This window comes from Euphorbia lathyris, chromosome 4 (genome assembly GCF_963576675.1).
Source record: "Euphorbia lathyris chromosome 4, ddEupLath1.1, whole genome shotgun sequence".
Lineage (NCBI taxonomy): Eukaryota > Viridiplantae > Streptophyta > Magnoliopsida > Malpighiales > Euphorbiaceae > Euphorbia > Euphorbia lathyris.
In genome coordinates this window covers 56,224,521-56,239,235 of record NC_088913.1, presented here as the reverse complement: position 1 = coordinate 56,239,235, position 14,715 = coordinate 56,224,521, and the positions used below count along the sequence as shown (strand labels likewise).

The 14,715-nt window shown below is 35.8% G+C and overlaps 1 protein-coding gene across 3 annotated transcripts; it reads left to right on the top strand.

Moving 5' to 3' along the window:
- Nucleotides 1-699: 699 nt before the first annotated feature.
- LOC136226285 (uncharacterized) lies at nt 700-13,337 on the top strand. 3 transcript variants are annotated; one of them, XM_066014671.1, is made up of 14 exons: nt 700-1,418; nt 4,765-4,851; nt 5,090-5,193; nt 5,360-5,410; nt 6,021-6,192; nt 6,306-6,620; nt 7,428-7,631; nt 7,752-8,267; nt 8,384-8,593; nt 10,950-11,138; nt 11,516-11,688; nt 11,868-12,020; nt 12,392-12,473; nt 12,568-13,337. In XM_066014671.1, exons 1-14 carry the CDS (start codon nt 852-854, stop codon nt 12,952-12,954), a joined length of 3,210 nt encoding a protein of 1,069 aa, XP_065870743.1. In that variant the 5' UTR covers nt 700-851; the 3' UTR covers nt 12,955-13,337. The 3 variants fall into 3 exon arrangements, with proteins under 3 accessions (XP_065870743.1, XP_065870744.1, XP_065870745.1); XM_066014672.1 differs by lacking the exons at nt 12,392-12,473; nt 12,568-13,337 and having other exon boundaries at nt 11,777-11,905; XM_066014673.1 differs by lacking the exons at nt 12,392-12,473; nt 12,568-13,337 and having other exon boundaries at nt 11,759-11,894.
- The last annotated feature ends 1,378 nt before the right edge of the window (nt 13,338-14,715 follow it).

The window sequence follows — 14,715 nt, the reverse complement described above, 5'->3', positions numbered from 1 at the left end:
TGAGATTTGAGAAATAAGAGGTTAGATGACAATGTAATGAGAATTCAAATCATTTTTTTTATGTAATGGGATTACAAGATTTCTTCAACAAAATTTAACTTAAGGTTTTCTCATTCCATTACAATGAAATTGTAACATACAACCAAACATGGTAATGAGCCTTCAATATAATGGTCATTCCATTACGAAGGTCATTACATCTTACTAAACGACACCTTATGGTTAGGTTTAAGCCTTTAGGTTTAACCTAGCTATAAATAGATAGTTATGAAGGTTAAACCTAACACCCTACAGAGCCAAGGTTGATTACTTCCGCTGCTGTTTAACGGATCTGTGCTACAAGAGATAAACCTAAATCTGTTAATTTATTTATCGATAGATTCGGGTTCATTACTTGTCCTTTTGAGGTCCGAGCCTGTCCGGTTATTTCAATGTCTTTTGGTTTAACTAGTGTTTGCTATTATAGTATAAAAGATAAACTGAAAATGTCTAACCAAACACATAAAATGCACGTTGCTGCTGCGTTAAAAAAAAATATTTGTATGTTTCTACATCATAGTAAAAACATCACTTCAAACAATTTTTTTTATCTGGTTACACAAATTATACATAGTATTCCACGTCAGCAAAAGAGATCTCTTCAAACAGCTCTTTTTTATTATTTTATTTTCTGTGTGCGTTGATAGAATGTTAATTTCACGTTCGTCGTAGTTAATTGACAAGTTTGGAAGAAAATCTTAACAAGGAAACACATCCTTTGTCTCTCTATGCCAACTCTTTTTGGCAGTTTCATTTTCGATTCAATTTCTCTAAAATTTTCCTAGAAAATCCTTGATTTTCTTCTGATCTTTATGGACCGGAATCCAGCTACTGTCGAAATTGACGAAGCCGGAAATAATATCACTGCCACTACTACCTCTGCCACTGAAGCCGGCGCCAATGGCGGCAATGGCAACAACAGCACCAGTGGCGTAGGTTTTCACTCGATCCGTGACCGTATCCGTTTTAAGCGAAATCCCCCTATCGGCAACGCCGCCTCTTCCTCTGCAAATAATCAAAATAAATCCCTCAAATTTGATCGCCGCCGAGGACCGCTTTTTAATACTAACCGAAGCCATCGCAAGGGTTTCTACTCCTGCTTTCCGGTTAGGGGCGCCTATTTTTACTACTTCATAATTTTCTTTGCGGTTTTTGCTTTTGCAATGGCTTCTATGGTATTACAGAGCTCCATCACCCGGATAGTATCTAGTAGAGGATGGACTGAAGATCGGAAGTCAGTTAGTGAGGGTTTCAGGTTGGGAAGTACATTTAAATTCTTTCCTGGGAGTAGATCACTGCGACTTGCTGAGGGGGATGGACTTGATCAAGTGAGAATTCAGGGCAATAGACTGGGGCTTCGGCCACCGAGGCTAGCTGTTGTAAGTGTTTGCTGATTTTCTTTCCGAGTTTTGAATTGGCTGTATATATTTGCTGAATGCTAATTATATACATTCTTATTTTAGTTTGTATTGTATGTTTATGGGTTTTTAAATTGGAATAAATAGCTACTCTCTACTTTCTTTTTTTCTTTAGTTTTTTTTCTTCAGAATATATCTTATTTCTTGAGGAGACTCATTGTAGTGATATTATTTGTATTGTTAGTGCTGAAGATAAAATTGGAGAAGAAACATGATAATGTAATTACTGGATAAATATGATCACTTTAGCTAGTAAATCTCAGTTGCATGATTGTTTCCTTTTGCGCTTGATAAAACAAACAAGGAAGAAACAAAAAAGACTTAATGCTGTGTTCCATGACATTTTAGAATCTATAAGAAAAGACCATCTATTATCCTCACTTGAAATTTAAGAAACTGCTTTTGTTTTATAGAGTTACATATGGTTATTGGACTCCCTTAGGTTGGAACATAAACTTACATTTGCTGCATTGATGTTCACTTTTTTACTCATCAAATAAATTCTGCATTTTAGAGGACAGCTACCGTTGTCCAAAGAATTAAGAAAACTTGGTAAATTGAATACTTTTATCAGTAGGAGGGACTGTATTTATTTAATACAGCATTGTTAGAATTGAAATTTCCAGAGGATGATTCAAAGTATGATTTACCCGTTTTATTACAAGGCAATGGCAAAAAATAAAAATATGTGAAGGTATTTTATCAAAATGGTATAAAAACGGTAAACGTTGTTGTCGTGTGACCAAGAGGTCACGGGTTCGAGTCTTAGGAGCGGCCTCTTGCCAAATAAATTGGCAGGGGAAGGCTTGCCCCCAGTACACCCTTGTGGTGGGACCCCTCCCCGGACGGGGACGCGTAGTGCGACCGGGCCGCCCTTTTTTACTAGTTTGGGAATACAGATATCATCTTATAAAAAAGAAATGAGTGGTTAAACATACAAAAATGGTACTAATGGTATAGCTTAATGCCATTTTGCATAAGAAAATTATATTTCATAAACTATCTAATATTGTAAGATACTCGAATAAAATGAACCGAACACATTCTAAGCTGCAAGTAAATTTTGTAGGAAACAAAACAATACTTGTACCTGAAAAAGGTAATTATTGTGAGCAGAAAAATGCAAACCTTTTGGAAAAAAAAAAATACAGAGTCTTTTGTTAATTAGGACTTTATATGATATTCAATCCATTTGGCATGCTAATCTACACTAGCTGGGAGGTGATGGTGGTTGGTATGACATAAATAAAGGAATAAAATATCTCTTCATGTATGGCACAATGCAGCACATTGTCTTTTCTGACATTTTCTTTTTCATTTTTATTATTTCTTTCAGTCTAACTGGATTTTTACAGGGATGATGCTTCATCTTTTCTAGAGAAGTTTTTTAAGATATTTCCCCTATTTTTTATCTTCTATGAATGTGGAGGCATTTGTTCGCATTGTACTCTTAATTTCTATGTCATTTGAAACTCATCATAACAACATATAAAATTAATAATTAATTAGGACTTTAGGGTTTAGAAATTTTGGGATTTGAAGGAAGACAGTTGCACGAGGACTTGTACTGTTGAAAGTCTCTCTGTGTGTGGAAAAAAGCAATGAGTGATCTTTTTTTATAGGAAGTTGTATGGAAAGAATTATTTATAGGCATTCCTCTCTAATTTTTTATGACATTTGGAACTCACAACAAGATAAGTGACATTGAAGGAAGTGTGACTGTTTATAGGTATATGAGTAATGTATATTAGATTTTTCTGTTGCTAATTGTTCTTGCGCTGGGCCTCAGGAAAGAATTTCTCGTAGGTTATGCTGGGAAAGACACTTATTCTTTGAATATACTAATATAGCAACTTAGAATCTTAACTTGATAGCTTGAGATTAGGCTGAAGGATTCTGGCAATTAGTAAAATATTCCTAGAGTCTAGAATATAATTGCTTGTATTCGAAGGATGTTATGCATTAGTTGTGTCAATCATAGTGAATGGAGAAAGTTTAGGTACTCTGTGCAAGCACTCCTCCCTCCGAAGTGGTGAGTCCTGAATTGAAGGTGACCTATTGCAAATAGTTTATGTGAGACGTAGGACACATTGAAATTGCCTATTAATGCTTTCCCACGTTTTGAGCATCATTACTAATTAGTCAGAACTTAGAAGATTTTGATTTCAGATCTGTCCAGTGGCAACAAGTGGGAGAAAAAGAACTGTCCTGTTATTTTCCTTAGAATTTCAAATAGTATTCTTCCAATGATTGGATCAAGATTGCATCTAGGAATTTATTCTAAAGTAAATGTCTCATCATTTTATGGTGCTTATGTCATCTGAGTTCTAGGGATGCATCAGCAGCAACTTTATTTTTTTAAATGTTCAGTAAAGCTAAGATAAGATTTTTTTTTTTCCCACTCAGTTTGAAGATATTGTTGCTAGTAATATCATGTGTATTGTAAGCTTCATGTGAATAATATTGACAAGGTAGTTTTATATTTATCTTTCTTGCCCCCCATTTAAGAGAAATGAGTTCATAATAAATTGTTGAAAGGTGGGGTAATAATGTCCTTGAAATTGTGTAATGGCATCCAGCTGATTGTTATATGCCTGTGGTAGTTTGTCATAAATGAAGCCTTTAATGGAGCTACCCCTTAAGATATAACAAAAATATTTTTTTGAATCTGTGAGAGATTTAAATTCCAAGTTGGCTCTCGAGCTTCTTTTTTTCTATTTTCGAACTTAATTGATTGACGTGGAGTTAATATAATAATTTAATTGCTTATTTTTGATGCTTTGTCTGAAAGTTGATGAAATCTAATGTTACTCCACAAGTAATTGGCACTCTACATAGTTAAGGGATTGTGAAATGACTTCTATTGTAGTCAAATGACCGGGCAATAGAGTGTCTCTTTGTTCTTAAGTAAGCCCCTTGGACTGCATAAACTGTAGAATAAGCTACTTACATTATCTTTCCTGTTGTAATGTTGTATTGCCATCTTATTTGCGATATATGTGAGATCAAAAGAATATTAATCAATTCTTTTGTTTTTCATTCCGATGCAGTTCTATGAACTGATTGATTTATTAATCATGACTTTGAATCTTTTTGTTTGATGAGCTATTGTCATATGGAATTTGGATAGCTACATTTTGGAGAGTTTGAGTTCATTGCGATCATTCACTAGTTAGTGTATTAAACATGTTATTTACATGTTTTGGTTTGTCAAATGATTTAGTATGATTTTTTTTTTAATTGTTTGCTTGTTTGAATGGTCGGCAGATTTTTTTATTATAATGGTGTTTGTATGGATGGTTGGCAGATCCTCGGAAACATGAAGAAAGGTCCGCAGTCATTGATGTTGGTTACTGTGATGAGGAATCTACAGAAACTTGGATATGTTCTTCAGGTGAATGCTTCAGCTATATTCTATATGATTGTTATTTTATTTTATTGTTGTGTTTTACTTTTTCTTGTGGTTGGAAATATAGCTTCGATGTATGATTTGATTTTGCGCAGTGCTTATTCAAGTGTTTGATTTGACCTCTTCTTTCCCTTTAAAAGCCTAAATTGAATGGATGAACACCAAACATTTGAATTCCTACAGCTGTAGATCAGAAAAAGCTTATGTGTTTTACCTTGGACAGATTTATGCTGCAAAGGATGGCGAAGCGCGATCAACATGGGAGCAAATAGGAGGTCATATATCGATTCTACAAAGAGAGCACAATGGCCGTATTGATTGGTCAACGTATGTTTTTCCTTTGATATATTATGATTTTTTCTTAATTTATATCTTTTTTCCTGGTTCCATATTTGGAGTTAGATTCATTTATGATTGTAATTCTCTTGATTAGACAATTTGTTGTTACTTAATAGGTTAATGATGTGGTTAATATGCATATGCATTTTTACAGTTTTGAAGGTGTTGTAGCTGATTCACTTGAAGCCAAAGAGACCATTTCAAGGTGGGTGCACTTGATTGTCTATATGTAACTCTCTTATTCTTTTAGCTGCTGGGAAGATTCTGTTCTGCTTTTATGCATCATACACACATTATGTGGTTATATAGGCATTATTCATATTTATGCCTTTACTTTATACGTTGTTAAATAAAAAGAATTCAATGTCTTTTCGTTCCTCAAGTGTGATAATAATTGCAAATTCTAGCATTATTGAGATATGCAAAACTCCATTTTGAGGTTTTAAACTGTGGTCGTCTCCTTCCTTTGTATGGTGCTATAGTTTTCCATAATTGAGTGTATGTGAATGTAAGCAGATAAAAACCTTAGAAGAAATTGATCTTTGTTTAAGGGATCTAATTGATAATTTCTTAGATTGTTACTTATATCCTAAAAAAATATAAATGATTTAGTTTGTTGAATTTCAATGATAGTCTGTAAAAGAGAGGTGATACTGGATTTGATAAAATTTTATGGTATATGACTTGGATTCTTTTTATAAATATTTCTCTCTTATTTTCTTTGCCCCCAGGTTAATGTGTGGAATATGAAGATCTGTGTGTTTGCTGCTTTGGTTTGTGATGCTATATGATTCGTGAGTATTATATTCATGCAGCCTTATGCAGGAGCCTTTTTGTTCAGTGCCCCTTATATGGATAATCCAAGAAGACACCCTTTCAAATCGTCTTTCCGTTTATGAGGAAATGGGCTGGCAATATCTCATGTCTAATTGGCAAGAAGCACTTAAGAGAGCAAATGTTGTTGTATTTCCAGATTTCACCTTGCCGGTAATTGTGCCTTGCTTTTTTGATACTGCACCTTAAATCTTAGCCTTTTTTTTTTAATGAATGTTCTTATGCTGTCCTGTTTATATATATATATATATCCCTTCCTGAATCAGATGCTATATAGCGTGCTTGACACTGGAAACTTCTTTGTTATTCCTGGATCACCAGTTGATGTGTGGGCTGCTGAGAGTTACAGTAGGACTCATGTGAAGCTTCAGTTAAGGACAGCCAATGGATTCAATGCAGATGATGTTGTGGTTCTTGTTGTTGGGAGTTCTTTCTTTTATGATCAACTGTCATGGGATTATGCTGTGGCCATGCATACCCTAGGACCTCTACTGATCAAATATGCTAGGAGAGAAGCCAGTGAAGGGTCATTTAAATTTGTTTTCTTATGTGGTAATTCTACTGATGGTGATGCTCTGCAGGTATTCAGCTACATCCTTGGTGCAATATTTTTGTAGTAGTATTTTATTTTTTGAGTTTCTTGGGTTGTTTCAACATTGTTCTATTATAATGAAGCAGTGAAATTTTAATGTTGTAACTGCTATTAAGCATCTGATAAACTCTGGGCGGACAATATTTGAAGGGACGGGAGAAGCATTATTTCTGGATGAACCTTGATGTCCTCGTTTCCTGTTTCTATACTAACTTTGGATGTGGGTCTATGGTATATCTGAGACATTTGATTTTGATGTTCTCTATAACTTGATAATGTCACTTTTACTATTATCATTACAATCACTATCAATACTATCATTATTACCATTTATTATCTAGATTACCACTCATTTGGCTTCCATGATATAAGCCTGGCTAGGCCACTAGGTATATCATGATACTTATTGTTCCAATAGAAAAATCTCTTGAATTATAAAAAAGAAAAAAACAACTAGGAATTGCAGACATGCTGAATTTATGATTGGTAATATGAATTGATGACATGTGAACTTGCAAGGTTTAACTGTTGTTGCATGTGAACTGCCAGGCTTTACTATCTTTTGTACTACCTTTTATGATAGAAAGGAAGGAGTGAGAATTCATGGAGAGGAACTTTCATTATTATTATTGCTATTATTATTTTGGAGAGAAACTGCTGGCAAACATGTGATAGAGGGATGAATAAAATACGGAAACGGGTCATCAGTTGGCTTTCTACAATTTTGGAAATCTCATGACAGTGTCTGTTCACTGATATAATTTGGTCAACTCACAGGGATTTTTTTCTTTTTTAGGAACTTGCTTCTCGTCTAGGGATTCCAAATGGTTTTATTAGGCATTTTGGATTGAATAGTAATGTCAACAGCATGCTATTAATGGCAGATGTTTTTCTTTATGGTTCTTCTCAAGATGAACAAGGTTTTCCTCCTCTTATTATCCGAGCTATGACATTTGAAATTCCTGTCATTGCCCCAGATATTCCTGTCATGAAGAGATATGTAAGTTCCTAAGTTATTCTGTAATTAGTTCATTTCCTGCTAAACTATAATTAGCTTCATCTCTTTTCTCTTTTTTTTTTCTTTTCTTTTAACCTTAATAAATTTGCTGCTGAATTACAGGTTACTGATGGAGTTCATGGATTACTTTTCCAAAGATATAACCCCGAAGCCTTGATGACGGCTTTCTCACTGTTGATATCAGAAGGAAAACTCTCTAGATTTGGTCAAACTGTTGCTTCCTATGGAAGACTGCTTGCCAAGAACATACAGGCATTAGAATGTATGACAGGTTATGCAAGGCTTTTGGAGAATGCCCTCAGTTTTCCATCAGATGTTCTGTTGCCGGGTCATGCATCCCAGCTTCAACAGAACGAATGGGAGTGGGATTTTTTTGAGAAGCAAACACTACAGAACACCAATGACTTGTTGGGCACAGATGTTGTGGAGGATTCTTCTTTTGGAGAATCAGGGATTGTTTATTCCCTTGAGGACGAGTTGCCTAGTCTTAATGATTCTACTAACATCTCTGAGAATGGAACACAAATTCTAGCTCCAGATGTTCCTGCTGAATCAGACTGGGGTGTTTTAAAGGAAATAGAGAGCCTTGAAGATTATGAGAGGCTTGAAATGGAGGAGGTACTTAATTTCCATGCTATTGTAGTATTTTCTAGGTGTTTGTTTGAAATGCCTATTTTGTTGTCAGACTAAATTTTCTTTTGGCTGAAATGGAGAGTTCTTTACTGATTTTTCAGCATGAAGGAAGAGAGGATAGAAATCCTGGTCTTTGGGAGGACATATATCGCAATGCTAGAAAATCTGAGAAACTTAAGTTTGAATTAAATGAAAGGGATGAAGGAGAGCTTGAAAGGATAGGCCAGCCAGTATGCATTTATGAGATATATAATGGAGCTGGGGCCTGGCCATTTTTGCACCATGGTTCCCTGTATCGTGGCTTAAGTCTTGTAAGTCCCTTCTAGCTACCAACATTTGATTTTAAATAGTGATGTATCTTTTGTTGAAGCCTGCTATCTGTATATTCTGCCTTGTTGCTTTATGGTTATGATAATCAGATATGTTTATGGCCATGCAGTCATGAATTGCAGACATTCTATAACATTTGTTGATGATCCACAATTGATACATGTGCTTGCACGCACATTTGTGCATTCACTGAATAACAAGTGAAGCATCTAACATGATGATTAACTGATGTTGCACAAAGAAAGAAGGATTCTTTCTAATATTTAATGTCTATGACAAAAAGCAGTGTCATAAGAAATGTTTTAATAAACATAATAGGCAAACGAAATTTGGTGCCTCAGAGCATTGCATGATTATTTTGTTAACTTCTTGCTTATATTTAAGTTATGCTTTATTGAGCTGTGGAACTATTATTTTAGAAGACATTGAGGATTATCTTATCATTTCTTAGAACCTAAAGCAACATAATTGCATGATGCTATTTTGGTTAAAATGTCCATGTGAATCATAATAAAGGAATACAAGGGTTCGTATTGAAAATGCGAACTCCCTATAAAACACATTTGGAATATTAGGATCCAATAGAACAACCATGCAAAGTTAAGGAGCTCAAAAAGTAGTTTTGCCAAAAGAATATAAAACAATCTCCCTTAATTAACATATAGTAAGTTTATGGGATAAGGTAGAACTCCCAATAAAACACACTTGGAATATTAGGATCCAATAGAACAATCATGCGAAGTTAAGGAGCTCAAAAGGTAGTTTTGCCAAAAGAATACAAAACAATCTCCCTTAATAAACGTATAATAAGTTTATGGGATAAGGTAGAACTTCACTCCTAAGTTTTTTTTTAGAGAGAGCAACTAAATACCTATCATTCAAAATGGTTGCAATGTTGATCCCATGTTAGAAACCTAGCCAGATTTTCCGCTTATTCTAGTAAATCTTGATGGAAATTAGCGACGGAACAAAATCCCGGTAATTTCCAACATATTTTCCAACAAAATCTTTTGAAAATGGGAAAATTGAGTTAGGGTTTCTACCATTTGGTGAACCTTGCTACATTTTGAACGACAGAGGTTAAAGTGCTCCTAGGGGCATAATTGGAAATTATCCTTAAGTTCAAGTTCATCATATGTGCATTACTGAATTACTTTCGAACTTTCCCTTCCATAGCGCGTATGTGTTTGTAAGACCAAGGGGTCCAATGTTTCAGTCACTATCTTTCTTCCTCTTGGTGCTTGTATCTTATGGAGTATTCATCTTATAGACCTTTGTCAAAAGTTTCTTACGATGGAAAAGAATCACATGATATTCATAATATGTTTAGACTTCACACATTTTTGGTCATGCTATAATGTATTTCGCATGTCAAAGGTTTCGCTAAGAGTGTGCGTGTTTAATAATGAACATGGCCTTAGAGGCACCATTATACTCCATAGAAATATTTATATCATGTTGTTCCTGTCGTGTGCATGGGCTTGCATATAGAAGTCAATGGATCCCAATCCCATCATACAAGGTGTGCTTTCTGGTCAGAAATTTTTTGTTCTAGTGTGTGAATTAGTGAGCACGCGGCTGAGGGTGTGAGTAAAATTCCCAAAAAGACCATGGGACAAGACACTGTGGCAGCCCCAGTGAGAAGACAAGAAGCAGCTCCTTAATCTGCTCTATAACCAATCTACCTTTTCTCTAGATTGGCCTTTTCATGATGGTAAACCAAGATTGTTATGAGAATAAGCTGAAATCTTATTGTTTCTGTAGCTACATTGGGTAAGTTCTTATATATCATACGGGAGGTTGGTGAGAATAACATATGTATACCCATGTAATTTGTATGCACAGAATACAGAATTGCCCCCCCAAACTTCAACCAAGATAGAGAGAGCAGCCTGCTTCTTGGTTCTTCAAGGGCCTGAAATTAGATGATGAGAGCATAAAGACTGGATCATCTCATCATTCTGTATATGCCTGAAACTATATCTCTTCCTTCTTTTATCTTGGACCTTTCTTGCTATTTACCATCAAAGTCAGAAGTAAAGGTCAAATTTTGGAAGAAGCAGAGAGCTGTTCTCAAGAATAGTAACCAATGCATCAATTAGATTGTCTTGATGCTTTTGCGATGCACACTTGATTCGTGATTCTTTTTTCATTTTAGCTCAAGTTATTAACTTTATGAATAGCATCCAAGGTTTAGATTGCATGTCTTTGACTATGAGCATCATGCGATCATTTTAAGTTCTTTTCTCTAATGCAAAAGGAACTTTGGGTGTTGTTCTGACATGGCATTATTAGTTAACCTCGTATTCTTAGTCATGCTATATCTGTGCCTTTCAGTCGAGAAAAGGAAGAAGACCAAGATCAGATGATGTGGACGCAGTTGCCCGCCTTCGCATCTTGAATGATACTTACTATCGTAATCTACTTTGTGAGATTGGAGGTATGTTTTCTGTTGCAAACAAGGTGGATGACATTCACAAGAGACCTTGGATTGGGTTTCAATCATGGCGTGCTGCTGGTAGGAAGGTACGTAGTTCGCTGGGATTTTTTTGTTTGTTGTTAAGTTTGTGCTTACCCTTGGCCATTAAACATTTTATGATCTTGAAATACAAAAGTTGTATAGACTTTTAGCTGTGGATATTGAACGCAAAGTTTTACATGATTGCCTTTTTTAAATCTAACTGATATGCTTATTTAGTTTCACTGTGGCAATCTAATTAAAAGAATCAAAGTTAGAGTGATGTTAATGGTAAGAAAATTGTAGTTCAATTACCATGAGTGAGATAAGTGTGGTTTTAAACGTAAATTTAATATTACTACTGAAGTTTATTTGAAAATTCAATAAAATGATCAAGTTTGACTTTAAAATTGCACTTATCACTTGGCCTGATTTTGTGAAGCAGGTTTCCTTGTCCACCATGGCTGAGAGGGTTCTAGAAGAGAAGACACAAAAAGAAACCAAAGGAGATGTAATGTACTTCTGGGCATACCTGGACGTGGATAGTGGAGTTACAGGGAACAATCATCAACTTACTTTTTGGTCTATGTGTGACATCCTAAATGGAGGACATTGCAGGTATTTTATTAAATTCAGTTGGATGCTTATCTAAGTTGGTGGTGTTGTCAGTTTGTTACTGATATAACAGTTTGTGAATGCCCTTCAGCCAAATGCTTGGTTATAAATCTTTTGGAGTTGATTTTGTCGCATAGACTCTGCTCAAGATGTAGCTGTTTCTGATTTCTCAATTCATGCAGAACTGCTTTTGAAGCTGCCTTCCGCCAGATGTATGCCTTACCATCTCATCTTGAAGCTCTTCTCCCTATGCCAGAAGATGGAGGTCACTGGTCTGCCCTTCATAGTTGGGTTATGCCAACCCCTTCATTTGTAGAGTTTGTTATGTTTGCTAGGTGAGTCATTTATTTTTGAATTGCATGTGTATTCGAGGGGACAAAGGGTCATTCTGGCCCTTTCAACTTGGCTTGCAGAGTGAGTTCATCCAAAAATGAACTTTAGGTATGAATTTGGTCCTTCAACAACATTTGTCAAATCAGCCATTCGTCCAAAAGTAGAATGACACACTGAGGTGCGAGTAAATCACAAATCATAAGTTGACACGTCATTTTTGGACTATTTTGTGGACTAAATTGATACCCAAGGTGCATTTTGAGGAAAACTAATCATGCGAGCCAAAGTTGAGGGCCCAATGGTATATATGCGAGTGTATAAACAAATTCAGGTTATATCGCAATGAAGACGTGACTAGTGAAACTACATGCAGGATGTTTGTGGATTCTCTTGATGCCTTGCACACCAATTCTAGCAAAGTGCTTTCTTGTTTGTTGAGTTCCTCAGTGATTGAGGTAAAGATGATTAAACCTGCATTGATAAGTTACAATCTTCAATAAAAAAATATGTATTTATTATTGTTACGCTGTGGAATGTAATGATGTGCAGGAAAAACAGTGTTATTGTCGGATATTGGAACTCCTAGTTAACGTATGGGCTTACCACAGCGCACGAAAAATGGTATACATGGATCCACAAAGTGGTTATTTAGAAGAGCAGCACCCAATTGAGGAAAGAAAAGAAATATGGGGCAAGTATTTTAATTTGACATTGTTAAAAAGCATGGACGAAGATCTCGCGGAGGCAGCAGATGACAAGAACTATCCAAGAGAGAGATGGTTATGGCCGTTAACAGGTGAAGTGCATTGGCAAGGTATTTATGAAAGGGAGAGGGAAGAAAGATACAGGGCAAAGATGGACAAAAAGAGGAAAACAAAAGAGAAACTATACGAAAGATTGAAAACCGGATACAGGCAGAAACCACTTGGGGGATAGAAAGAGAAAAGGTTCTATAATCAATCTTATCTCAAGTGCGAACCCTCCCTCGGATTCTTTAATGCTTTGACGCCTAACGCTTACTGAATCAATTTTTGCTCAGCTAGGGAAATGGAGAAGAGTCTTGCAGATGGAGAAGCTAATATATATTTTTTCTTATGGCTTCTGCATAGATGATGCATATTTTCCCTCACATTTGCAGAATACATACAGTAGCTTCCCAGGTCAATAGAAACGAGATTTTTCCAACAACTATTCAATCCTGATGGGAATGTTACTCCACATTTTTTCCAACTGCTCCATGTATTCTTTTATTATTGTACATTCTTTCTGCAATGTAGAGGCAATTTTGTTCGAAACGGCTTTACTATTCCTTGTGTTTCTCCGCAGTTTTTTTCGATACTTCCCACAGGGATTTTGTCTTCCTCTTTGTACTCTAAAATTATGCATCAGATTGACTCTCTACTTAGACCAGAAATTTTCCTCTATGCTCATAGCAGAAAAAAATTCTCCGAATTACCAAACCTGTCTTTCTATAAACATACCTTTCTAGTTTCTAAGGTCTTGGATCACCTGAAAAGATTGAGGAAAGAGCTATATTGGGATTGATTAGCTGTATTGAAGTTAATTCTCTAAATTTCACTGATGAAAGTAGTTCACGGCAATATTTATACGAGAAGAAACAGAAGTTGATCACATACTTGTCATGAGCTGCCACATCAGCTCTTAACAGAAAATATTCCCGCCAAAACTAACTTGTTTTAATTCTAATGTCAGCTAATTAAATTCAATATAGCTACTTAATTCCAATACTCCTCCCTCAAGCTAGAGATATAGAGAAAAGCTTCTGAGTAGTGACTTAGTTGATTGATGGCAATGCATATAGATGGGTAATTGAACTTAAATAATGAACTCCTAACCTAACAGGAGAGCGGCCTACCCTAGTTTGCTTCTAAAGACTTTCCAAGCAATATATAGGAACCATTAGATCAGTCGCAGTCAGAATCATAATAGTTAGTAAATTGAAAGGACAGAAAAGACTAAGGATGGTTGTCCCTTTAAATATTTGAGCATATGACTAGCTACATCCGTTTGCAATTATGTAGGACTAATGTTACGTCTAAAATTTCCTCGGAAAATCCTATGCCAACGACACAGGTATTACGGTTGGGCAGTAAATTATCAAGGTAGAGACTTACCACAAATCTACATTGCCTTGGTAATTTCCTGCCTAGCCTAGGAAGCCTCCAGCAGTCAACCAAGTTGATAAGGCATGGGCAGTCAGAACAGTGCAGACAAGGTACAGTGCATGGGCAGTCAGACAGTGCAGACAGGCATGGGCTGTCAGATCTTGGCATGGGCATTCAATCATGAGGGATTTTAGATAGCTGCCACTTGTATTATTTTATTAATTATTTACATGATGCCTCTTGTATAAATAGGCTTGACATCCTCACTTGTAAAGTATTCAAGCATTATTGCAATACAAGCTCTAAAGCACTTGTTCTTGTCATTTCCTTGTGCATTTCGTTGATATCTAACCTCTATTGGTTCCAGCACTCAAATACTTCTCTAAACACGCTATTTAGGCTTACTCGACGCACTTCCACAGCAAGTCGTTCGAGTGTCGCACAGGTTAAAAAATTAAGTCCGTGACACTAAGCTACTAACTGATAGAAGAAATATGAGTCCTTAGAGCATTTCTAATCCAAATTCCCTTAATTCCATTCTCTATCCCTAATTCTCCATTTTTTCTTCTCC

What these genes read in the sequence shown, in the direction of transcription:
- LOC136226285 (XM_066014671.1), top strand. Translation starts at nt 852, where the DNA reads ATGGACCGGAATCCAGCTACTGTCGAAATTGACGAAGCCGGAAATAAT. An exon ending in AGAGGCTTGAAATGGAGGAG is followed by an intron (nt 8,268 to 8,383) that starts GTACTTAATTTC and finishes CTGATTTTTCAG; the next exon opens with CATGAAGGAAGAGAGGATAG. An exon ending in GAGTTTGTTATGTTTGCTAG is followed by an intron (nt 12,021 to 12,391) that starts GTGAGTCATTTA and finishes AACTACATGCAG; the next exon opens with GATGTTTGTGGATTCTCTTG.